This window comes from Hyaena hyaena, unplaced genomic scaffold (assembly GCF_003009895.1).
Source record: "Hyaena hyaena isolate Hyena2069 unplaced genomic scaffold, ASM300989v1 scaffold_96, whole genome shotgun sequence".
NCBI classification, from domain to species: Eukaryota; Metazoa; Chordata; class Mammalia; order Carnivora; family Hyaenidae; genus Hyaena; species Hyaena hyaena.
In genome coordinates, this window is record NW_024080729.1 from 2,336,259 (window position 1) to 2,361,662 (window position 25,404).

Consider the following 25,404-nt stretch of genomic DNA (forward strand, 5'->3'; position numbering starts at 1 on the left):
CTTGAGCCAAAATCAAGTTGAGTTAAATGCTCAATTGACTCTAGTTTATTTTTATATTTATTTTTTTCATTGGTATTAAATTTTTTTTTAAACGTTTATTTATTTTTGAGAGAGAGAGAGAGATAGAGCATAAACAGGGGAGGGGCAGAGAAAGAGGTTGACATAGAATCCGGAGCAGGCTCCAGGCTCTGAGCTGTCAGCACAGAGCCCAACACCGGGCTCAAACTCATGAACCGTGAGATCATGACCTGAGCCACTGACTGAGCCACCCAGGCACCCCTTCACTGGTAGTTTTTAAAGCTCCCCCAGTGATGCTAATGTACAGCCCAGGCTGAGAACCATACTGGGGACCAACAGTCCGGGGCTGTCTGGAACTTTCCAGGTTTCTGTTAAGTCCTATGTCCCAAGAGCCACTTCAGCTCTTGGGCAAACAGGGACACTGGGTTATAACCTCCCCAAAGGAACAGACCCACGTTTTCTGAATCCCAAATCAACACACCACAGTCTGGGCACCAATGACTGGAAATTGGTCGTTTGTTTGTTTTTTCAAGTTCTTTTTTTTAAGTAATCTCTACACCCGAGTGGGGCTCAAAGTTACGCCCCCGAGGATCGAGAGTGGCGAGCTCTACAGCCTGAACCAGCCAGGCGCCCCCCGGAAATCAGCTATTTGAAAGCTGCGCTTGGAATGGTGGATCTCAGAGCCAGAGGAGAGAGTGGCCGGCTGTGGGTCAGTCAGACAGGTCCCCGTCATCGGACCCCCTGGGGCTCCAGCCACTGGCCGCCCGCTCCATGGCCTTCACCCAGCGGTCCCTCAGCTCCTCGGTTTCAGCCTTGAAAGCGTACAGCTGGCCTGACTGCTGCAGCCGGAAGACGCGGGGGTCTGCGTGGGTCCCAGTGGTCACCCGGTAGCCCAGCAGGGGGATGGAGGTGTGAGCCCGCATGTCCTGGGGGGGAGGAGAGAGCCATGGGCCGCTGTCTTTCTGTTCAACCCCAATGCCTCAGACGGCCAATGCGAAGGTGACAGCCACATCCCCACCTCTCACACCCCCCCAAACACCCACAAAGCAGGTGGACTGCTGGGGGGGGGTGCCTCCAGGCAGATGAGGACGGGCTACCCTCTGGACAGAGTCTGGACCCAACCCTGAAAGCCACTAACCTTGACTGGAGGGAAGCGCATCCCCCCAGGGGCTCGGCCAACGATACCCCCTCCCCCCACACATGCAGGGAGAAGGCCGCGGTCTGGGAGGCAGTGGTGGCTTTACCTGAGGGGCAGCGTAGATGTAGAGGACGAGGGGGTCATCCTGCGGGATCACACACCAGCCCCGGGGGCCGCTCTTGCCCCACTTGTCCCCCACCAGCTGCAGGAAGCTGCACATCAGGCTCTGCTCGGACCCTGCCGCGGACCCTTTCTACAACCAGAGAGAGAGGCTGTCAGGGAACAGAGCGCCCACTGTGTGACAGACATTGGTTTGGGGGCTTGACAGTCACGATTTCGAATCCTTGCAGCAACCCCGGAAGGAGGGCTTGTTTGTCCCCGAGCCTAGAGGTCCCATCCGGGCCTGTGGTCACGTAGCGGGTCGCTGGCAGGGCCGCGGTCCAAAGCCAGCCAGCCGGAGCTGGGGGCAGGTGCTAGGAGGCGCCGCTCCCCTGTGAGTTGCCCCAGGGAACAGAACTGGGGCCGGAGAAGGGAGTGGGCCGTGTGGCCTGGCGGGCAGGGAAGGCGTGAGCAGGGGGTGGGGGAGACCGGAGAGCCGGCAGAGGCCCGCGGAAGGGAACCACCCTGGGACCTGGGAGCTGTGTTCAGCTGGAATGCGGGGGTCAGGGGCGGGGGTTCTTCTCCTACTTCCCTGGGACAGTGGGATGTCACCCTGGCCTTTAACCGGGGACAGGCAGAGGGACAGTGGTAGCCAGCCTCTGGGCTGGGCAATGCTGTATCTGTAGCAGGATGTGAACACAGCTGGCGCCCCATAGGTGCTGATCGGCAGTGAGGAGGAGCAGGGGGAGCACCTGGAGGTGCGGAGAGTGGCCCAACCAGCCCCAAGGCGGCAGAGGCCAGAGAGCTGCCCCCCAGCTTGCTGGGTGACCTTGGGTAAGTTGCCTCTCTGGTCCTGGGTCTCCATGGGACAGGTCCCTGAAATCCCTTCCACTTAGAATGGAGTTTCCAGTCTGCCCCTTTCCAGCAGCAGGACCCTGACCTGAAGCCTCAGTTTTCCCAACTGTAAAATGGGATCAGTGACACGGGCTCTCTTCACCTCCTGAGACTGCTGGGCAGGGCGCGGGGATACGGATGGGAACTGTGCAGGGAGGTCGTTGTGGTCATTGGATGGGGCCGGAGGACAGGTGGAGAGTCCAGATGACAGCCCAGAGCCAAAGTTTGCTTCCGTTTGGGGACAGGCCTGGCTCTGTTTGGGGGGGGGGGGAGGCACCGTGGGCAGAGAGGATGGGGAGTGTGACCACAGCTGGCTGGTTCCTCTGCACAGAGGACAGCGAGGACAGCATCCGCACACAGCAGCTGAGTGGAGGTCCTTGGCCCTCACCTCCAGGATGCCCCGCCTCCTCTCGTCCTTGTCCCCAGGGAGCACGCTGCCGGTGAGGAAGGTGTAGCAGTGGAGGCAGACGCGGTTGGCCCTGTTGTCGTCGTATTTGAGCTCAGCCCGGTAGTCAGAGCACTTGGCACACACCACCTGGGGGAAGATGAGCAGGAGGGGCTTGGGGCCCCAGGTGAGGCAGGGGTGGGGAAGGGGAGCTTGAGAGCGACTGGGACAGGAGGAAGGCAAAGCAAGCTTGGGGAGAGGGATGGAGGCAGAGACAGGTGGTCCCTGTGCTAGCACAGGCCTAGTGGCCTGGAGGACATGGCAAGGGGGGGGGTGATGAGGGGGAGGAGGGGAGAGCTCAGGCTCTGGCTCCCTCTGCGGGGGAGGCTCAAAGGCAGGTCCCCACTGCAGGTGCCTCTCACCCCTTTTTGTAAGTGCAGCTATTCATCCCAGGGGCTTCCGGGCACTGCACGCAGTGCTGCAGCTAATTCACTTCTCGAAGCTCTCCCTCCCCTCTGCATCTCACCGGGTTCTTCCCCCCCCCCGCCCCAAGTGAAGCGCTGGGCCTGTCATCCCCTCCTGACTGCAAGGGGGCAGTCACTTGCCCAGGGCCACCTGGCTGGCCCTCCACACGTGGGACAGGTATTTAAAGTCCCATGGTTTAGCTTTAAGATTTGTGTATATTTTGCATTCCACTCAATCCTGTTTTAATATAAAAATGGTGGGCTGGTTGTTTTTGCCGCCATGTGTACTCTGTGGAGAGGGGCCCGCCCGGAGCCCAGCATGGAGGAGGCCCCCAGGCAGGCCAGCAGGGCTCATGCTGGGGAGGCCAGGAAAAAGAGGCGCGACAAGACTCGGAGAGGAGCATGGGTGCTGCGGGGTGTAACTTCCAGGGAGACTGGGGTGTCACAGTGAGCCTGGGATGTGGGATTGGAAGTGGGGGGCCGGGCACCGAGATGAGGCAGCTCCTCTGGGTGGCCGACACAGCACGTGGCCCGGGAGGGACCCACCGAACGCCTGGCCTGCCCCACCCTCCCCAGGATTCCCGTCTGGCAGGTGAAGAGACAGAAACTGGGCGCCCAAACCACCGAAAGGATGACTCACAGAATACAAAGGTAGGCGCGGGCATGGGAAACCCCGAAATTGGGCCAAGGGGATCTCAGGCGGCCCCACCCTGGGGGCTTCAACTACCTTGGGGGTATTTTAATGTATTGAAGTTTAAATTGTTTATCTTGTGAGTGTGTATTTATTTTCTCCTCCACCAGCTTTTTATTTTGAAAAATTTCAAACCTACAGATACATTTTAAACCTACAAACAATAAATGACACGTGATACTGCCCCCATCACACTCACCAATTCTTAACATTTTTGCCGCATATGCTTTATCTGTGTGTGTGTGTGTGTGTGTATTTTTTTCTGAATCATTTGAGTATAATTACAGTCTTCATGGCACCACACCCTCAAATATGTAGCTGGTATCTCCTAAAAACACGGGCATTTTCCTGCCCGTGCATAATGTCATGGTCATACTTGGGAAATTTCGCATCGATATAATATTATCTATAGATGACTTGTGACCAAACTTCCCCGAAATCCCCCAGAACGACCTCTGTGGCTAGTCTTGTTTTCCCATCCACAGTCCAATCAAGGATCATACATTTCTTTCTTTTTTTTTTTTTTGCCTGATTATTATTTCTTCCACGTACCTTGAAGGCAAGGTGCATGGGTATTGTTATTCTTTGTGCCTCTTTGTATTCCTTCACGATTTTTCATCATTTTTGAGGAAGTACTTACAAAGTAGTAAGTGTCCAACCCTTCTTTACAGGCGTGCATCACCAAGAACAGTAGCTAATCCCCAGATCCTTTCTACTGGGTTCTGATAGAACTTGTCATGGACATTTGAACACAGGTGTGTTCCCCAGTCCTAGAGATTTCCTTTGTGTCCCAGTTGTCGTTTAATACATTCTGGGGACACCTCCCTGACTGGCCCCAACCTGCCAGGCTGGTCTCCTGTCCCCTGGAGGTCATTAAAGACTGAGGTCATAAAGGGCTTCTCATTTGCAGAGTAAATGGAAGGGGTCGTGATGCCAACAGAGAACAGCTCGAGTACAGCAGGTGCTTAAAATGCGGTGCAAAATCCGGCTCAGATAACCCTGCCGGATAAGAGCGGACAGGTCCCTTCCTCAGCCAACGGGTGGCTGCTCCTCTGAGTGAGCCCCGCCTGAGCTGGTGAGGAGGGAAAGGAGGAAGGAGAGGGAAGGCACTGAAACTTCTTTGCTGAGTCCTCGCTACCACCCTGGAGGTAGGTATTATAATCCCCACTGTACAGGTGAGGAAACTGAGGCCCGGTGAGGAACAGAACTGACCAGGTGCTGGAGCACCAAGGACTTGCCAGGAGAGGAGGGGACCCAGGGTCCAGCCAAGAAGACAGGAAAGTGGCACCGGGCTGCTGAGGCAGTGGGTGCAAGGCCTGAGACGGGCTGAGGGGTGTGGGTGCCCCACCTGGAACGGGAGCCCCTTTCCCGGGTCTGGGGCTCTCAGGAAATGGTGGTAAGAACAGATGAGCTATCAGGGCCGGCTCTGCGAGTGTCCTGATGCTTCTGGGTTACAGGGGTGGGAGCCGGCCCAGTTGGCGGGGAGGGGAGAGGGACCTTGGGCAGGGAAGGTGGAGGCAGAGGAGGGGCGGGTGGAGGCAGGGGTGCCGGCGGGACGACTCACGTAGCCGCAGGCTCGGCAGTGGTGGCGGCGGCGCGTCAGAGCGTTGAAGGGCTCCTTGCAGCGCATGCACATGGTCACCATCTTGTCGCGGACCCACTGCGGCGCCCGGAGGCCCAGCTCCTCAGACTGCAGCTGTTGGGCGGCAGGGGGCGCACTTCATGCCCCCCTTCTGGCCACGCCCCTGGCCCTCTGGCCACCTGCTGGTGGCAGGGACTGCGTGTGCTGTGCTTACCAGCGGCTTGACGCTGACCGAACTGACTCGATGGCAGGTCAGTCTCTACTACTCCCCTTTTACAAGTGAGGAAACTGAGGCCCAGAGAGGTCAAGGGACTCAGCAAAGACACCCAGCAAGTCAGAGTTTAGAGCTCAGATTAGAAATCAAGTCACTGACGCTCTGCGTCTCCCACCCCCACCTCCCCTTGGTCTTAACATTTCTCAGACACCGTCAGTCCAGACCGGTACCGCCCCACCCGCGCAAGCCGTGTGGACGGGAAATCCTTCCTAGGGATGGCTGCATAGGCAGGCTCCCCAAGGAATGCTTTGGGAATGGGAGAAGCGTTGGCACTGAGTCTCTGATGTCGGGGTGGGTGGGAGTTCCCTGGCCCCTTTGAATCTCTCCTGGTGGGTGACACTGCCCTGCCCTCCCAGCTGGGCTGGGCAAAGAGGGGGATAAGCGTGTGTGAGGCTGGTGGCTCCAGTGAGGGGTGCAAAGGCTTCATTTACCTCCTGCTCCTGGGCGTCTCCCTCAGGGCCCTGGACCGCAGCCTTGAAGGTTTCGTTCCGCTTCTCGACTTGGTCAATGGCTGCTTGGCAGGCCTGAGGGGGGCACGGGAGGTGGTTAGGGGGGTGGCGGGGAGGGCTTGCTCATCTGTCCATGCATCCGCACTGTCCACAGACACTGCTGAAAGCCTCTGGGTGCCAGGATCACCCTGGATTCGACACTCACTAGTGGACTCAAGGGAGGAGAGACTGTTAGCCCCAGATTACAGATGTGAAAACTGAGCCTCAAGGACATTATGCTGCTTGCCCAATCCCACCCGGCTGGGCAGTGAAAGGCAGCAAGATTTGAACCCAGGTCTGATTCCACCCAGACTGACTCCTGAGGAAGCACAGGGAGTAGCTGGGCATGCATGCGCGCGTGCGCGCGCACACACACACCTACCTCCCCCCCACCACGAACATGTACGCACTCCCCACCGTCCCCCTCAGCCTGGGTGAGGAGTGCGGGGTCAGAATCCTAGGGGCCCTGGAACGTTCTGATACCTGCATCCAGGAAATCATTTCCTCCTGGGACCTGCTCGGAAAGCAAACACAGGTGTTGAGGAGAGCAGCCCCTCCCAGTCCCGGCCTGCCCCCCCCCGCCCCCCCCTGCTCCGCTCCCCGCCCCCTGCCTACCTGGCTTGCAGCTCCAGGGTGCGCTGCTTCCCCGACACCAGGAAGGAGTGGGGGAACTCCGCATCGCTCAGCTCCCGCACCTGTTCCGAGACGTTTGTCACTCCCTGCCCCCCCTCCCAGACACTGCGGAGTGGATGGAGGTGGATGATGCCCACGGGACAGGGATCGGAACCTTGTCCACGGCCTCCCTAAACCCGCAGGGCCAAGCACAGGCACCCGCAACCAGGCTGCACCCGGAGAACACGGGCTGTAAAGGCTCCTGGAACTTCAGCAGCAGCTAAGCCGGCCCTGTGTGAGGTAGGAGTGACGCTTCCTCACAAACCAAAAGCGCCAACTGGGTCATAAATTGGGTTTGGGGTCATGGCTTTTTCAAGAGCTGACCTAAGGCCTAGAATAAGAGCCTCCACCCCCCACAGTGAATGAAGACATTGGTTGCCCAATACATAGATCCTACAGACCCCCACTTCCTGTCTTTCACTGTTCCCCTTGTCGCAGACCCCATAGGTCCAAGGTCACTGTGAGGGCTGCCAGTCAGACAGCGCTTACTATGTGCCGGCCACTAAGCTCAGCGCTTCTCCATACCCATTCTATGTGCACAACCGTGAGCCGCCTGAGTCACTAACACTTAGCCTCTACGTGCCTCAGAGGACAGAGACAGGCAGCGACAGCCTTGCACAGCTGAATCTGGTCAGGCCTCTAGGCTATCTGCCAGTTTACGAGAAATATGGGGGACCGTGGGACATGTTGGATGACACCACAGGGACGCAATCGGCAAAATCCAGACTGAGAAACACTCCCAGAGAATGAGCTGGTTTAATTAATTAATAAAGGACAAAAAAGGAAAGGAGTGTGTAATGGATTAGAAGGGATGTAAGACACTTATCACAGACAATTCAAACAGATCAGCTGCGAGAACACATTTATGAGACAGTGGAGGAAAACCAAAGGATCTTAATATTATTAAATAATTATTGTCACCTTTTATGGCAAAAAAAAAAAAAAAAAAGAGAGAGAGAGTCCTTTCTCTTCCAGACACATACTGAAGGGTTCAGGTGAAATGATTATGCATCTGAGATTTGCTCTTAAATAATCCAGTGGAAAGTGGATTAGGAAGGAGAATCCTGAGGAAACAAGTCAGGTTTGGGGTTAACAATTGTTGAAGCTGGGCGATGGGTGTACAGGGGTTCATTGTACTGCTTTCTCGGCTCAAAAATGTCTGTAATAAAAACTTAAAGCAAATCTTCACAGTAATCTTAGGAGACAGAGAGAGAGAGAGAGAGATGTTATCACCCTCCTTTAGGAGATGTGCAGATGGAGACTCAGAGAGGGCAGGAGACCTGCCTGAGCTCACACAGCATCTACAGGGTAGAATGAGGACTCAAATTCAGGAGGAAGAACATCTATTTCCATGCCACTCCTGGAGCCCTCCAAGCACAGACCTCTTCCAGGCAGTGTGGAAGGGACAGTCATAAAGGGAAACTAAGGCATAGACAAGCACCCCAGTGTGGCAGAACCTGGTTGTTCCACTGACAACTTGAGATTCCCTGCTGGCTCCCAGCCATGCGGTGGCCAGGCTTTCGCACACTTTGGGGGTGGCCCACCGCATCCCAGAGAACACTGACTCTGGCTACGTCCTGCCCCGCATTAGGCCTGCTTTACCTTCAGGCCCACAGAATCAGTCCATTCCCTCTAGAAGGAGCCAGACGTGGTTTGGACTTGAACTCTTGGCAACGCGGAGGCTCCGAGGGCTCATACATGGAGCAGCTCATGTGCAGGGAGGGGTTTGAGAAAGCCCCTCCCGGAAAATGGGCCTGCCTGCACCTGGGAAGAGAAAACCTTTCTCCCTGGGGATGATCTTGGGAAATCTAACAAGACTCCATGACTAATTGGGGAGGGAGAAGGGAGGGGGAGAAGAGAAATCTACGGTTTGGGGTCCAGAGATAAAAAGAAATATGATGCTTTTAGTAGAAAAGGGGGAACTGAGGAGAGCTCCCCACCCGAGGGTGAAGGATCACCTCTGCTTCTGGAGGACAGTTCTCAGGCTCTGCTGTGTCCAGTGTCAGCCACTCTCCAGGTCTGGGCCAGTTAGGGCACCGCTGAGCCACACAGTGCCTTTGTGCTAATTAGAAAAAGACACCAGGTCTTCAAAACACTTTACTGACATCTGTTGGCAAACTGGCATAATATTCAGGTTTTGTTGGAACAAGACACTTGACTGCCACCTGCCGGACAGTTAAGAGTTGTAAATAAAGGGGCACCTGGGTGGTTCCATTGGTTGAGCAGTCCGACTCTCATTTTTTAAATGTTTTACTTTTTTCTGAGAGAGAGAGAGACAGTGTGAGCAGGGGAGGGTCAGAGAGAGAGGGAGACACAGAATCTGAAACAGGCTCCAGGCTCTGACCTGGCTGTCAGCACAGAGCCCAACGCAGGGCTCGAACCTACAAACCATGAGATCACGACCTGAGCCAAAGTCAGACGCTTAACTGACTGAGCCACCCAGGCACCCTAGCAGTCCAACTCTTGATTTCAGTTCAGGTCTTGAGGTTTGTGAAACTGAGCTCTGTGCTGGCCTGCTTGGGATTCTCTTGCTCCCTCTCTCTCTGCCCCTCCCCTCCATGTCTCTCTCAAAAATAAATAAATACAAACTTAGAAATAAGAATTGTAAATAAACAACCCAGATGAGGTTTGCTCATCTTAGGGGAGGTATGCTTGTGCAGTGCCCAACCTGCCCAGTTGTACATGGAGACTCTGGGTATGTAACTTATCCCTTCCTTCTTCCTATGATGGCATGTCATTAGGACCAACTCAGACCTTGGGGAGAATCAGCTGCTGAGAACTAGGTCTCCCTGATATCCAGAAAGGAGGAGGCTAGAGGGTCGTAGGCCAGTGGGAACCATCATGTGATCAAAGGCCAGACCTGTCTTTAGACTTCAGACTCAGAAAATGCTTCCTGCACAGAAGTGGGCAGGTAGATAGCTCTGAGCCTGCCCGGCCTGATCCAGTCAGAAGGTGCCGTGCGGCCAACAGAACATCAGACAACGCTGCGCAGGGAATGTTCTCGGTGGGACTGACCGGTACCAGGAACCTGGTGCATACTGACCCCTCAACACATTCTCTAAGGTTCTGACGCTCTCAGTCCTGTCTCCATAGATTTTCTCTTTATGACTCTGTTTTGGCCTCTCTATTTCTTAGCTTTTCTATCTGTCAATCTCTGCCTCTCTTTTTCTATGCCTGGGTCTCTGCCAGCCCTGAGACAGGGCTGCCTGTCTCCATGTCTGTGTGTTTTTCTCCTTAAACATGACTTTCTCAGTCTCACTCACCAAGGCTCCCAGGCATGCAAGCCTGCACGCACCCTGGCCTCTGGGACATTCTGACAACTCAGGAAGGAAAGCTGGATGTCCCAGGGTAAAGGGCTGCATTCATAAAAGACCTCAGTCAGCTCGGGCATGGGGAGTGGACTGGAGTGCCCACGGGGTGCCCAGGCCCCTCTACTGGCTTTCATCATGCCAGGGAAGCCTAGTCAAGAGCAAGGGCAAGGGCCACCTGCTGAGGGCTCTCAGAGGCCCAGGGTTCTCCAGAGGATGCAGGGTCCTGGCTCAACTCCTACCTGCACCTCCCCCCTGGGACAGGTCCTGGGAGGGGATAGGGAGGGGGTGAAAGGGGTAAGAGATGGGGAAGTAGAAGGGTACCAAGACAGGCAGCACCTGACCTCTGCTTCTCCCAGCCCCAGCCCTCAGGACACACCGGGACTCAGGAGTGATCAGAGAGGAGTTGTCAAGAAGGTTTCCCCCCCCCGACCCCCCACTTTCTCCACGAGGCCTACAATTCTTCATAAGTTTTGCCCCTCTGGGCTGAGGCCTTAATAGGTGGCAGTCCAGTATGGTGACTGTGGACGGGGGCTCTGGAATCAAGTTATACTTGGTTTGATCGCTCAAACCAGGATTTGCTGTGTGACCCCCCCCAAGCAAATTAGAACCTTTCTGGGCCTTGGTTTTCTTTTAAAAGGCTTTTAATTTTTTTTTAGAGCTGTTTTAGGTTCACAGCAAAATTGAGAGGAAGATACAGAGATTTCTTATGTACCCCTGCTCCCGCACACACAGAGCCTCCCCATTATCAACATTCTCCACCAGAGGGGCACATGTGTTAGCACTGATGAACCTACACATCATTCTACTACTACTACTACTACTACTAGTGACACATCATTATCACCCAAAGCCCATACTTTATGTTAGGATTTACCCTCTGTGCTATACCCTCTGTGGCTTTGACCAAATGAATAATGACATGTATCCATACTGTATCACACAAAGTAGTTTCACTGCCCTTATAATCCTCTGTGCCCTGGGAGCCACCAATCTTTTTACTGTCTCCATAGTTTTGTCTTTTCCAGAATGTCAGGTAGCCTTTTCAATTGTAGCCTTTTCAAACTGGCTTCTTTCACGTAGCAAAATGCATTTAAGTTTCCTGCATGTCTTTTCATGGCCTGCTAGCTTATTTCTTTTTATCACTGAATAGTATTCCATTGTCTACACGGACAACGGTTTATTCCTTATTTTTTTAATGGGATTGATTACAGATATACTCATGCACAGGCTCGTACATAGTTCATTCATTTGTAGTGATTCCCTGAAAACAATCTAAATGACCCTCAGTAGTAGGTTGGCTGAATGAACAAATTATAGTGCTTTCCACACACTGGGATCCCCTGCGGCTACATGGAAGGGTGAGGACGCTGCTGAAGTACTCATGTGCAGCAATCAGTAGAGTTAGCAGTTAGTTAGAAAAGCAAAGTGCAGGCACCAAAAACCATAAAATACCTAGGAATAAATCTAACCAAAGAGGTGAAAAATCTATACACTGAAAACTGTAGAAAGCTTATGAAAGAAATTGAAGAAGACACCAAAAAAAAAAAAAAAAAAAAAAAAAGGAAACGTATTCCATGCTCCTGGATAGGAAGAACAAATATTGTCAAAATGTCAATACTACCCAAAGCAATCGGCACATTCCATGCAATCCCTATCAAAATGACACCAGCATTCTTCACAGAGCTAGAATTCTAAAATTTGTATGGAACCAGAAAAGACTCCAAATAGCCAAAGCAATCTTGAAAAAGGAAACCAAAGCAGGAGGTATCACAATCCCAGACTTCAAGCTGTATTACAAAGCTGTAAACATCAAGACAGTATGGTACTGGCACAAGAACAGACTCTCAGAGCAATGGAACAGAGTAGAGAACCCAGAAATGGACCTACAAACATAATGGCCAACTAATCTCTCACAAAGCAGGGAAGAATATTCAATGGAATAAAGACAGTCTTTTCAGCAAGTGGTGCTGGGAAAACTGGACAGTGACATGCAGAAAAATGAACCTGGACCACTTTCTTACACCGTACACAAAGATAAACTCAAAATGGAGGAAAGACCTAAATGTAAGGCAGGAAGCCATCAAAATCCTAGAGGAGAAAGCAGGCAAGAACTTCTTTGATCTCATCCGCAGCAACTTCTTACTCAACACATCTCCAGAGGCAAGGGAAACAAAAGCAAAAATGAACTATTGGGACCTCATCAAAATAAAAAGCTTCTGCACAGCGAAGGAAACAATTGCAAAACTAAAAGGCAACCAACAGAATGGGAGAAGATATTTGCGAACAACATATCAGATAAAGGGTTAGTATCCAACATTTATAAAGAACTTCTCAAACTCAACACCCAAAAAAAACAAATAATCCAGTGAAGAAATGGGCGAAAGACATGAACAGACACTTCCCCAAAGAAGACATCCAGATGGCCAACAGACACATGAAAAAATATTCAACATCACTCATCATCAGGGAAATACAAATCAAAACCACAAGGAGATACCTCCCAACACCCATCAAAATGGCTAACATTAACAACTTAAGCAACAACAGATGTCGATGAGGATGTGGAGAAAAAGGATCTCTTTTACACTGCTGGTGGGAATGCAAACTGGTGCAGCCACTCTGGAAAACAGTGTGGAGCTTCCTAAAAAATTAAAAATAGAACTACCCTACGGCCCAGCAATTGCACTACTAGGTATTTATCCAAGGTATACAGGTATTCTGTTTCAAAGGGGCACGAGCAGCCCAATGTTTATAACGGTTCTATCAACAATAGCCAAAGTATGGAAAGAGCCCAAATGTCCATCGACAGATGAATGGATAAAGAAGATGTGGCATACACACACACACACACACACACACACACACACACACACACACAATGGAGTATTACTTGGCGATCAAAAAGAATGAAATCTTGCCATTTGCAACTACATGGATGGAACTAGAGGGTATTATGCTAAACGAAATTAGTCAGTCAGAGAAAGACAAATATCACATGACTTTACTCATATGAGGACTTTAGGACACAGAACAGATGAACATAAGGGAAGGGAAGCAAACATAATATAAAAACAGGCAGGGGGACAAAATATAAGAGACTCTTAAATATAGACAAGAAACAGAAGGTTACTGGAGGGGTTGTGGGGGGGGGGGGTTTGGGCTCAACGGGTGAGGGGCATTAAGGAATCTACTCCCGAAACCATTGTTGCACTGTATGCTAACTCTCTTGGATGTAAATTTAAAAAAATAAATTTTAGGGGCGCCTGGTGGCTTAGTCGGTTAAGCGTCCGACTTTCGGTTAGGTCATGATCTCGCGGTTCGTGGGTTCGAGCCCCGCGTCGGGCTCTGTGCTGACAGCTCCGCGCCTGAAGCCTGTTTCAGAGTCTGTGTCTCCCTCTCTCTCTGACCCTCCCCTGCTCACGCTCTCTCTCTCTCTCTCTCCTAGAAATAAATAAAAATATATAAAACATAAAATAAAAGGAAAAATAAAAATCGCAAGGGGAAGTAACAGCCCCTACACTGTAGGGATGCCAGGAGAATCTGATGGGATGATGTGGGGCCCAGTCCATGGGGCACTATTATATAGGACCGCTGTCCTCGCTAATTGGTGGCCACCTCTGGATGGGGACATTCACGATCCAGCAGCTGAGCTGACAGTATGGACCCTTACAACTCCAAGTCTGGCCTGGCCTGTGGACCTGCGGCAGCAGCATCACCTGGGGAGGTCCCACCCCGGACCTACGGAATCCGGACTTGCATTTTAACAACACTCCCAGGGGATTCATGCCTGTATTAAAGTGTTCAAAGCACTGGTGTAAAGGGTAGGGAAAGCCGGGCGTGTCCAGGCTGGGGTGGGCACTGCCCCAAAGAGTGGGCCAGGCCTACAGAAGCCCACATGGGAGACCTCCAACACGGAATTTTTCCACCTCCCCGGTGGCCCAGGACCTCCCAGATTAGGGCTCCTGGACTGAGAACGCATGGTGGTCCCTCCTGGTAATCTCCATACTCCATCCCACCTTTGGGATGAAGCCTGACAGTGGCTGGGGCGCCTGTCACTCACCTTCATCCCGGCCACGTCGATGCGGGTCCTCACCTGGAAGTGGGCGCCCATTTGGATGACCTTGGGCACGCAGTACAATAGCATGTTGTTGAACTGCAGGAGACACAACAGGATGTGCGCGTGCGCGGCGGCGGGGCGGGACCGATGGTAGAGCAGGGCTTTCCTGGGGCGGTGGGCGGGGCACCACTGGGTCTCCCTCTCCACTGGCCGCGCCCGGGCTGCTCTCAGGAGTCACAGGTGTGATGATGAAAGGGTTGTCTGGCCCCTAATCCAACTAGGACTGCCATTGAAGGGCTGTCATATCTGTGGGCATCAAACTTACAAGGACTTTCTAATCGGGGCTCAGGGTGGCGGGGGCTTACGAGAGGTTACAGCTCCTTCCCCCAGACCTCCGGGCAGGACCAGTTTCCGGATTTCCAGGAGACCCCCTGTTCTTCCTCAGTGCAAATCTGGGCAGTTCTTAGCAGTAACCTAATTCTTTCCTGCTACACGTTCCCTAGAGCACAGATTAATAGCTCAGAGTTTGGAGCCAAACGGCCTGGGTTCAAAATCTGACTCTGTTGCTTCCTAGGGTGGGTCTGAGAAACCACGTAAGTGACTTGTCCCAAATCACCTGGATGCCCAATCAGGTAAGGACAGGCGCCAGGTGGACAGCAGGCAGGCAGGACCTGGGGCAGCGTGGCCCACAGACTTCCCTCCCCATGCGGCGTGGGCCCCCAGCATCCCCTTACCAAGAAAAGGTAGCGCTCCATGGGGTCGCTGCGGCGAAAGGAGATCTTGAGGACAGGGCCTTCCCGGAGCAGCGTGTTGGAGGGATCTACTATGTCGTCCTCAAGGCCCAGGCGCTGGTATACTTCCCACAGGTCCTGTAGCCTCTCCTGGGACGGGGGTGCACCCTCAGCCAAAGCCGGGCAGGGCCCCCCTGCCTCTGAAGGTTTGCCTTGTGCGGACACGGACGGGATGGGAGGGGAAGGACAGCATCCGGCCAGGTGTCATGGGGTGGGATCAGGGGGTGAGCAGATAGAGACCTGGGAGGCTGAGGCAAGGCTGAGAGCTGCAGGGATGAGGTACAGGGCCCCCGCGGATGCCGGCTGCTCCCCCTACCCCACCACGAGGGCTGGCTGCTCACCATCTCAGTGATGGCCGCGTTGGAGTGCTGAGCGGCTGAGAAGATCATGTCGAGCGCTTCTGAAAGGGGGCGCAGGGCCAGAGTTATCTCCTGAAAATTGGGGGCTGGGGGCTGAGGCAGGAAGTCCTTGAGGCTTAACAAAGTGGCCTAGGGGGCCTGCCGTGAGTGACCGTAGGAGCGGCCCTGACTGTATAGCCTGGCACATGAGATGTTTGGATCATGGGGGCCATTTCCCACCCAGAGTGGAGACACTGGAAGCCACCATAGACAGGGCTTAGGTGTTGGGCTTCTGTGACTCTCGTGGCTCACCAAACCAATCAGACCCAGAGGGTGCTGTGGAAAGACCATGGGTTTTGGCATAATACAGGAATCGCTTCAAATCCCATCCCCGCCCCTTTCTGGCTGTGTGACCTTGGGCAAGTCACTTGATCTCTCTTGGCCTTCATGTCTACCAGAAAAAGGTTAATGGTGTAGATACTGTCTAAGAAGGTGCCAACAATCAATGTTGATAGTGGATAGCCATTCCAAGCATGTTAGCAGGTGTTCTGTAAATAAAGGGGAGTCACTCAGGCCTCCCCCACCCCCTGGATTTCCGGGGGGTGTCCTCACTCTGAGCATCCACCCGGTCTGGGGCCTGGGCTGGCAGCTTCTGGATGTATTCCTTGAGCAGCAGCTCATAGCGTGGGATTCTCTGCACAGGCTCCAGCATGTGGTGCTGCAGAGTCAGGCTGCCGGAGGCCTCGCTGCTCTTGGGGAGAGATGGGGAGAGGAAGGGTGTGGAGGCGAGAATGGAGAAGGGCGGGGCAGGCGGCCCTGAGACTCACAGGAGCAGGCAGGGCAGGCCGGTGCTGGTGGGTATGCAAACCGCTGAGCCTGGAGATGGCCACAATCACTCAGGGAAACTGAGCCAGGGCACACTGGGGGTGGCAATGCAGGCTCTGCCCCACCCCTCACCCAACCTCACCTGAATGCGGCTGATCACCTCCTGGAAGGGGGAAGACTTGTCAGTCCAGGTGGCCAGCAGCTCAGCAGCTCGCTCAAAGTTCTTGACGTACTCACTGTACATCTTCAGGAACGGGGCCAGTTTCTGGATCACATCGCCAATGCGGGGGGTGGCTGCCCTGCAAGAGGACCACCTGGGTGCTGCCTTCAGCCTGAGGACCTCCTCTTGACTTCAGGCAGGGCCAGGTTAGGCCAGGCTCTCTGAACTCCCCAGAACAGATTTCCACTGCACTTCTGGGTGCAGGGACGGGGGCACGTGTCATCCTCGCCCAAAAGTGTATGGTCCATCCCCCCTTAGACTTTGAGCCCCTGAGGGCAGACACCGTTCTCTTCCACCCCAGAGACCCAGCATAGTGTTGGGCCTACAACATGTATCCAGTAACCACTTGAGGGCTCCAGTGTAATGCCAGCGAGGGCCACATGCCAAGCACTGCTCGAAACACGCCACGTGTCTCATCTCATTTAACTCTGCAAGGGATGGTCACTGGCCCATCTTAGAGATGAGGAAATTGAGGCTCAGGAGATAAGAACGTATCCTAAAGGTCAGCCCAGGGACTGTTACAGTAGAGCAGCAAGGGGCCACGATCTGGCCTCCCTGAGTTTGATTCCAAACTATTTCACTTACTCTAACTGTGTGTTCTTGGACAAGTCCCCTAACCTCACTGTCCCTTGATCTTCCCACTGTAAAATAATGGGAATGGTTGTAGCCATAGGGTTGTCTTTGAAAAAAAAAAACCACAGGAGTGCCTGGGTGGCTCAGTCGGTTAAGTGTCCGACTTCAGCTAAGGTCATGATCTAAGGTTTGTGGGTTTGAGCCCTGCATTGGGCTCTGTGCTGACAGCTCAGAGCCTGAAGCCTGCTTTGGATTCTGTCTCTCACTCTGTCCTCCACTCCCTCATTCATGCTCTGTCTCTCTCTTTCTCTCAAAAATAAATAAACATTTTAAAAATTAAAATAAAAAAACACCACACACAAACCACCATTTCATTGTGAAAAACTTTAAACTAAAAAGAATGTAATAATAAACCTCTATAGGGGCGCCTGGGTGGCTCAGTCGGTTAAGCGTCTGACTTTGGCTCACTCAGGTCATGATTTCACAGTCCGTGAGTTCAAGCCCTGCATTGGGTTCTGTGCTGACAGCTCAGAGGCTGGAGCCTGCTTCAGATTCCATCTCTCTCTCTCTTTCTCTCTCTCTCTGCCCCTCCCCCGCTAGCGCTCTGTCTCTCTTTCAAAAAAATAAAATAAGAACATAAAAAAAAATAATGAACCCCCATATATCCATCACTGTATTTAACAATAACAGACATTTCTCTCTGCTGAAGAATTTTAAAGGACATTAAGCACATTATGGCATTGCTTTGGCAAAATACATAAAGCAAGTAACTTCATCACCAAATACTACAGTGGTCATCTCTGAAAACAAAGACAGTTTCTTGCATAACCAGGATCACATAGCAGGCTGATTGGAAGATCAAATGAGTAATAGTAACAGTAATAGGTTATAGTAATAGTAATGTAGGTGAGAGTAGTAATAGGTATGAAGCCCAAGGCCGGGCATGTAGGGAGCCCTCAGTTAGCATGAGCTATTTCCATCACCTCCTAAGTCACTCAGCCTAGTGAGGACCTGATCCATCCCCTTCCCCAGGACACACATGCACACGCACACTCTCTCTCACACACACACACACACACACACGCACGCACACACCCACAGCCCCTCAGCACTCGTCTGTCCAAGCCCCTTACTCTGAGAACAGACACAGACGGAGCCCAGAGGAGGAGACTGACATGGCCACGCAACAAGGGCAGGCACATAATAGGCCAAACCTCATGCCCTGGGGGCTGCAGTCAGGAGACCTCAGGGCTCAGGGGTGGACCTCACCAGTCGTCCAGCCTCCGCTGCAGCTCCGGGAGGAAGAACTGTGCGTGGAACTGGTAGATGGAGGAGATGTTGGAGAAGATGAGCCTGACCACATCCTCGGGGAAGGCCTTGCTGCTGCAGGCCTCCCTCAGCAACTCCTGGAAGAACACCTACAGCCGCCACTGCGTGTCATGGGGCCTGTGGCAGAGAAGAGCCACCCACACAGCCGCCCAGGGGGAGACAAGCACAGCCCAGGGGCTTTAGCCCTCCCCTCCCCCCATCTAGGTTACTGAATGCTTTCACCTCTTCAGTCTCCCATCCTTGAAACAACCTCAGGAGATAGGGAGGGTTGTATTCCGGCCACTTTACAGATGGGCAAATGAAGGCCTAGAGACTCAGACCCTTGGCCAGAGAGGTGGCAGCTGATGAGTGTCAGAAATGGGCCCGTCTTGCAACTGTCAAGGTCTTGGACTTTGCCACGTAAAATATCCTACTCCTGGGACGCCTGGGTGGCTCAGTCAGTTGAGCGTCTGACTCTTAACTTTGGCTCTGGTCATGGTCTCACGCTTGGTTAGTTTGAGCCCCACATCCGGCCCTGCACTGATAGCACGGAGCCTGCATGGCATCTTCTCCCCACCCCCTCTCTCTTTACTCCTCCCCCATTTGCACTCTCTCTCTCAAAATAAATAAAAACAAACTTAAAAAAAAAAAAAGATCCCGCTCCTGATGATGTCCAAATATTTAACCCTCTTATTTGGGGCTTCTTTTTCTTCTTTAATTTTTTAAAATTTATTTCTGAGACGAGAGAGAGAGCGAGAGAGCGAGCGTGAGCATGGGAGGGTCAGGGAGAGAGGGAGATACAGAATCTAAAACAGGCTCCAGGCTCTGAGCTGGCTGTCAGCACAGAGCCTGATGTGGGGCTCGAACCCACAAACTGCAGGATCATGACCTGAGCCGAAGTTGGACGTTTAACCGACTGAGCCTCCCAGGCGCCACTTGTTTGGGGCTTCTTAAGAAAGCGTGAAGGGTTAATAATGGTGAGGGTGTCGAGTGTTGGGGTAACGGACAAGGATGCTGTGCGGGGCCTGGAAGCATGTGTGCCGTCTGCTACACGTGAGGCCAGCCCCCACACTGGGGGTAGGATGGCAGGTGGTATTAATGCACTAAATCCTGATTTCTACCCTAACTTCAGCCAACAGGGACTGAAGGTCTGAGAATCAAATCCCAGGTCCTAACTCTCAACTCTGGTGAGGTATACAGAAAGGAGAGCAGGGGTGGGGTGAGGAGGCCTGGGTGCTGGGCTCAGGACAGGATGGGGCAGTATTCTGGCCACTGACCTGGTCTAGCAGATGGAGGCGTGCCACATAGGCCTTCTCGGTCTCCAGCAGTTCCTGGACGATCCTCTTCTCCTCTGGCTCCTGCAGGAGGGTTGAGCGGGAGAAGGAGAAGGAGAGAGACAGCTTTGGTCGTCTCCGATGGGGACCGTGGATGTAGCCTCCAAAGATGCCCCAGTGGTTGGCCACCTCCCGGCACTCATGCCCTCCCACAATGCATCTGGGCTGGCACCGGGATCGCTTTAACAAAGGACCCTGTCAAAGGGCAGGAGTGAGGTTGTGCTGGTTCTGGGCCTCAGGCTCAAGAGAGCCGGAAGCTTCTGGAAGCTTATGCTGTCTTGGGAGCCATGAACCACCATTCTGGAGGTCTGGCTGATAGAGAGGCCATGCTGAGGCCCAGAGACTACATAGAGAGAGCCAAAGGCCCTGCTGTGCCTGCCCCCCAGCTGAATCCAGCCTCCCACTGTCCCTGCCCAGACACCAGGCTTGAGAGCTGAGCTATCTTGGGCATTCCAGCCCCGGCCACCATCGGACCCCAGCCATGTGAGAGACCCTATTACGGACTGAATTGTGCTCCCCTCCCCAAATTCATATGTTGAAGTTGTAACCCCTAATATAACTGTATTTGGACATAGGGCCTTTGAGGAGGTGATTATGGTTAAATAAAGTCATAAGGGTGAGGTCCTAATCCAATAGGATTAGGTGTCTTTATAAGAGGAGGGACAGACACCAGGAGACCATGTGCACGAGGACGCAGTGAGAAGACAGCCATCTGTAAGCCAAGGCGAGAGGCTTCCCCAGAAACCAACCCTGCCAGCACCTTGGTCTTGGACTTCCCGTCTCCAGAGTTGTAAGGAAATACATCTCTGTTAAGTCCCCCGGTCTGTGGTATTTTGTTGTGGCAGCCCAAGCAGACTAAGACAAACCCCAAGTGAGACGGATAGAAAAACCATCCGGTAGCATTCCGGTCAACCCACAAAACTGTGAGAAATAACAAGTCATATTCGACATTGTCGACTTGTAGACATTTTGTTTGGGGTGCTTGTTATGCAGCAACTGGTAACCACAGCATACTGATCGCCATTCCCATTTGATAAATGAGGAAAGAGGCACAAAGAGGCTACAGTGCTTTGCCCAAGGTCACACAGGAAGCAGAAGATGATCACTGGCAGTCTGGCTCCAGGGGACACAGTATCATGCAGCCTAACCCTTGAACTCCACAGACAAGGAAGCTGAAATCCGGAAAAGGGAGGGGACCTGTCCAGGATCAATCTAAGGGTAGGATCAACACTAATTTCTATCTCTAGTTTGGGATTATTGCCTCTTGCAGTGGGTAAACTGAGGCCACTCCAGGGAAGGGTACCAAGTTCACAAAATGGAGACTATTCCAAGCCGTGGGGCCTTGGACAAGTTTTTAAGCTGTCTGAGTTTTGTGGGGTTATTTGGGGGTTTTTTTTGTTTGTTTTAGAGAGACAGAGTTGGGAGCGGGTAGAGAGAGAATATTAAGCAGGCTCTACGCTCAGCCTGGAGGCCGATAAAGGCTTGATCCCACGGTGCTGGGAACACGACCTGTGCCAAAACCAAGAGTCGGATGCTTATCTCACTGAGCCACCCGGGTACCCCTAAGCTGTCTGAGTTTCAATGTCCTTGCCTAAAAGACTCCTGCAGTGAAGGGGATGTGAAATAATGAAACAGTGGGGCGCACTGTAGACATTTAATCAAAGGCTGGTAAGGCGGTAGAATCTATCTTTCAACTGATCTCTGGTGACATAAGACTCCTGCTTGGAGAAGTGCCGGTTTGGGCTGGGAGAGAATTTGCAGGAAGGAGGGCAGTGAAGGGGCCCCCCAGCTCCCCACATCTGCTCCAGCCCTCAGGCACCTGCATCCCTGGCCCAGGGTGGGTTCCGGGCTGGCAAGATTTCCTCCAGGCTCCGCTGGACAGCTTGTTTTTCAGGGAGCTCAGGTACCTCCTGCTGACCGTCCTGGGCTCAGACCCCAGGGTCTCCCCGGCGTCGGGCTCCGTCCATGGTTCTGCGGGTGGGGGAAGCCTGCACCCGGGGCGGTGATGTTCAGTGTCTGGTTTGGAGACACTGGATGCTGCTCCTGGAGTCCTGAAGTGAACAGAACAGATCTGAGAGTTTCCTGTCTGTAAGGTAGGAAGAATAGCCCTGGCCAGGATTTAGGAGTGCTTAATGCACATCACAGGTGTGGAGTGGCCCCTGAGTGCCTGGCACGCAGGAGGAATTTGCTAAGTAAAACATCCACTTCTTTCCCAACATCTTCTTGCAGGGAACTCCAAGCTTCAAAATGAGTCAGTGTAGACTTGTTTTGATTTCTTGGAAACTACATACTTCCTTGTTTAAAATGCAATGAGGAACCCTTCTTTGTGCATATAGTGTGGCCCCAGGTCACCCTCACTTGTACACCTCATCGCTGTTTTAAGTCTCTGCAGCAAGAAAGCCCCTAAAATCTTAGTAACTTGTACTTGGAGAGAAGGTGGGAGCCACGGAACACTCTAAAGGGAGGGCAGAGCTGCTAAAGCTGGGACTTTTTAATGGGAGCTGTGCCTTCCACACCTCTAGTGGGTGGGTGGTGGGAGAAGCCAGTCTGGAAGCATTTCTCTGTTCCTCCAAGAATGGGCCTTTGAAGGGTATCTTTGTGTGTGTTATTCTACCTAATAGGGTCTGCAGGCCAGTTACATTATTTAGATAAAAGAGGTCACCTTCACTGAGTGTACCCCATGATTTGGGTTGTGCCCATTCCCATAGTATGGAAAGGCTTGCAATGGGACAGACAGTCTGGGCCATGGAGGACCAGACAGGTACTAAATCTCCAAAACTCTGAGAAAGGTTTTCATTGCCCCGGTTTTGCCACTAAGGAAACTGAGGTACAGGCCGCATAAGTAACTTGCAGTGAGGGGCTGGCAAAGGTGGGATTCAGATCAGACTTCTGATCCCTAAACTGCCCCTCCCCATCTGAGTGGAGAAGAAACAGGTCCAGAGGGTCAGCATGTCTGCCCCAAGTCACTCAGCTGGTTGGCGGTAGAGAGGATTGGAACCCAGGTCTCAGTGGCCCTTATGGGCTCCTCTACCCTCCGCTGACACCTCAGGGCCTGGTTCCTCAACCCGAGGAAACAGCTGGGCCTCAGGCTTTCTGTTCTACATTTGGTTTCAGCTTCTGCATTTCCCTCCAAGTGCCCCAGGCCAGCTTCTATTTCCTCTTCACCCCTCAGTTTCAGATCAGCTAAGGGGCTGGAAGACTTCACAAGAAAGCCAAAGCCAAGGCTGCTGGCACAGGGCCTCTCACATGATAAGAGGTGACTCTCACCCTTCAGACGAGGCCGCCTCTGACCCCATTCTGGTCTGAGGGCTGCCTCCTCTTGCCTGGTGTGGCCTGGGCCCAACACACATGCTGAGGGTCTCGTCTCCACTGGGCACACCTGGCATGCTGAGTGGGGTGGTGCTCTCTCCCCCACAGAAGGGGGCAGGGGATGGGGGTGGGGGACCAGGAAGGGGGTGCCTGGAGCTGTCCTTGGTGCTGAACAGAACGTGCTCGGCAAAGGACCCTGGGAGAGTCAGGGTAAGTTCCCTGGCTCAGACAGTTGAATTGCCCTTCTAGGTCCACATCTAGGCCACATCCACCTTGAAAGCCACAAAGGCCTTGTCTGCTCTGAGTGCTCTGAGCACAGAATCTAGGCTCCTCTCAGGGTATCTATTGTCTATGACCTGGCATCATAGTAATTCCATGAGCTTGGCATCCAAAGACAGAAATCGTGCCAGCAGGGATCACTCTTTCAGCTCCCATGTCTGCTAAGGTTCCTGTGTGATGCTACGTTGTGCCACTCACACCCCTTTCAAGACTGAGGAGCTCTTCTCCCCGGTTGTTGGTCAGAATTCTCCTTCCTGGAGGACAACTGCCTCATCCAAGGTCAAGTCCATATCCAACAACTAGCCCATGTGAGGGTACAAAGACCCATCGCTTTGCCTCAGTTAGAACAACTTGAGGGACATCTGAGCTTCACAGCAACTTGGGACAGGCTGGGGCCCCTGGGGCCCCTGTTGCAAGTGCACGCAGTTCAACTTCTCCCCATGCTGTACCCCTCGCCCCAACAGGTTTTGTTCCAAAACTATCCCATGAAGCAAACTTCTATCTTAGAGTCTATTTCCAGAGAATGCTACCTACAACATTCCCTAACACAACCCTGGGCTTAAGGAATGCCTGCAGAGTAGATTAATGTCACACACACACACAGAGGCACACACACACCACCACCACTGCCAGGGCCACCAATGACCTCCACACATCTGGCCGTTTTTCTTTTCCTTCAGATGAAAGTCCCTACCCATGAACTTAAAGCCTTTTAAGCCTCCTTTCCTCTCTGTGCATCACTTCCCATCATCTATAAGATGGGAATAGAAATAGAACTACTCTCAGGAGGCTGTTAGATAATTAAATGAAGTAAGTGACAAAAATCACGTAGAAAAATGCCCCAAAGGTAGGCTGATGGTACATTCTGGTTTGCCTGATATAGTCTCAGCTTTTCTTATTGTCCCCTCCCTTCTGCCAAAAAAACTGAATGGCATCCGCTTTAAGTTTTAATTGTGCCCTGAGTTGAATGATGAATTATATGGTTGTCCTACTTATAAGGAGTAAGTGCTTGGTAAGTATTAGCTACTATTTCCAATGGGTGGAGTCCTGCAGACCAAACACTGTTTGGTCCACCCACGCTCGCTCATAACTACACACATCTAGACTCTCCCCAACGTATAAATTTACACACTCTTGGGGCTCCTGGGTGGCTCATTTGGATGAGCATCTGACCCTTGGTTTCAACTCAGGTCATGATCTCACAGTTCATGAGATTGAGCCCCGGGTCAGCCTCAGCGCTCGCAGCACAGAGCCTGCCTGGGATTCTCTCTCTACCTCTATTTCTGCTCCTATCCCCACTTGCACACATATGTGCTCTTTCTCTCTCTCTCTCTCTCTCTCAAAGTACATAAGTAAACATTAAAATATATACATAGACACACACACTCTCACCACTGCCCCGTTCCTGGTGCCTGATGATGCTGCCTGATGCTGCGAGGAGCCCAGGCACTGCCCAGACAGGAGGAGGTGTCCAGGATGGGCCCAGAGAGAGAACTGCTTGCTGTGAGGCCCCACGGCAGCCCTGGCCCTGATCCTCAGCCTGAAGACTGGGAAAGCCTGTGCTCCAGGGCCTGACGGTGGGCAGAGGGGGGCCCAGAGTGGGCAGAGGAGCTAGAGGGAGGCCACCAGTCCACCCTGGCGACCCTTCCCACCCCCACCACCCCATACCTGCTGTTCTCAAACACAGTGACCAGACTGGACACAGATGCCAGCTTCTCCTTACTCTCTTTCTCCATTCTGCAGACCTCCAGGGTGGGCCTCAACTACCTCTGAAGCAGGGAAGGAGGCCTCCAGCAGCACCCTCAGCCGCCCCCACCCAGGGTCACAGATGGGCTAAGGCATCCCAGAATGTGCTCCTGTCTTTCCAGAGGGTTCAGGAGGCCTGCCCCCAGCTTCAGAGTAAGAAGGAGGAAGTGGTCCCAGAGCCACAGCCCTAAAGGGGAAAGGCCTGTGCTTCCTCCAGAGGGAGGAGCCCACTCAGGCCCCACCCCTCCCTCACAGGGTCTGACCTTTCACTCTTGTAGACCTCATTCCAGAGGCCACCCCAAGGGGGAAAGTGGGATCCAGAGGTAGTTTCTGAAGCGGGCCCTTGGCGATCTTGGCCAGCCGCACTTTCTCATAAGGCCCAGTGGATTTTACTTGGGACTTTCTCTGCAACTTCTTTCCTGCATCTGACCTGCTCACTGCTGTGAGGAAACAGCTTTTTTTTTTCTTTTCTTCTAATTAAAAATAGCTCACAAACATGTGAAGAGCTAGCAGGGAGGAGTACAGTGCTGTTCTCTATGGGTCTCTGTCTTTTATTGACTGCTGTCTCCACCTCCTGGCCCCAGGGGAGGGTGGCTTCCTCCCTGAAA

General features: G+C 52.9%; 1 protein-coding gene across 2 annotated transcripts; it reads right to left on the reverse strand.

Moving 5' to 3' along the window:
• Nucleotides 1-214: 214 nt before the first annotated feature.
• FGD2 (FYVE, RhoGEF and PH domain containing 2) lies at nt 215-24,940 on the reverse strand. Of its 2 annotated transcripts, XM_039235243.1 has the most exons (16): nt 24,719-24,940; nt 21,282-21,513; nt 19,406-19,486; nt 18,090-18,238; nt 16,170-16,326; nt 15,815-15,953; nt 15,206-15,264; nt 14,808-14,954; nt 14,077-14,169; nt 6,649-6,728; nt 6,517-6,547; nt 5,977-6,069; nt 5,254-5,385; nt 2,538-2,684; nt 1,263-1,409; nt 215-944 (listed from the first exon to the last, which is right to left on the reverse strand). In XM_039235243.1, exons 1-16 carry the CDS (start codon nt 24,784-24,786, stop codon nt 729-731), a joined length of 1,971 nt encoding a protein of 656 aa, XP_039091174.1. In that variant the 5' UTR covers nt 24,787-24,940; the 3' UTR covers nt 215-728. The 2 variants fall into 2 exon arrangements, with proteins under 2 accessions (XP_039091174.1, XP_039091175.1); XM_039235244.1 differs by lacking the exons at nt 18,090-18,238; nt 19,406-19,486; nt 21,282-21,513; nt 24,719-24,940 and having other exon boundaries at nt 15,815-15,948; nt 16,170-16,201.
• Nucleotides 24,941-25,404: the final 464 nt, after the last annotated feature.

Coding starts and splice junctions, on each gene's coding strand:
- FGD2 (XM_039235243.1), bottom strand. CDS start 24,786: ATGGAGAAAGAGAGTAAGGAGAAGCTGGCATCTGTGTCCAGTCTGGTC. Junction 15,954..16,169: donor AGGTGATCAGCCGCATTCAG/GTGAGGTTGGGT, acceptor TCTCTCCCCAAG/AGCAGCGAGGCCTCCGGCAG. Junction 5,386..5,976: donor GAGACGCCCAGGAGCAGGAG/GTAAATGAAGCC, acceptor GCCGCCCAACAG/CTGCAGTCTGAGGAGCTGGG.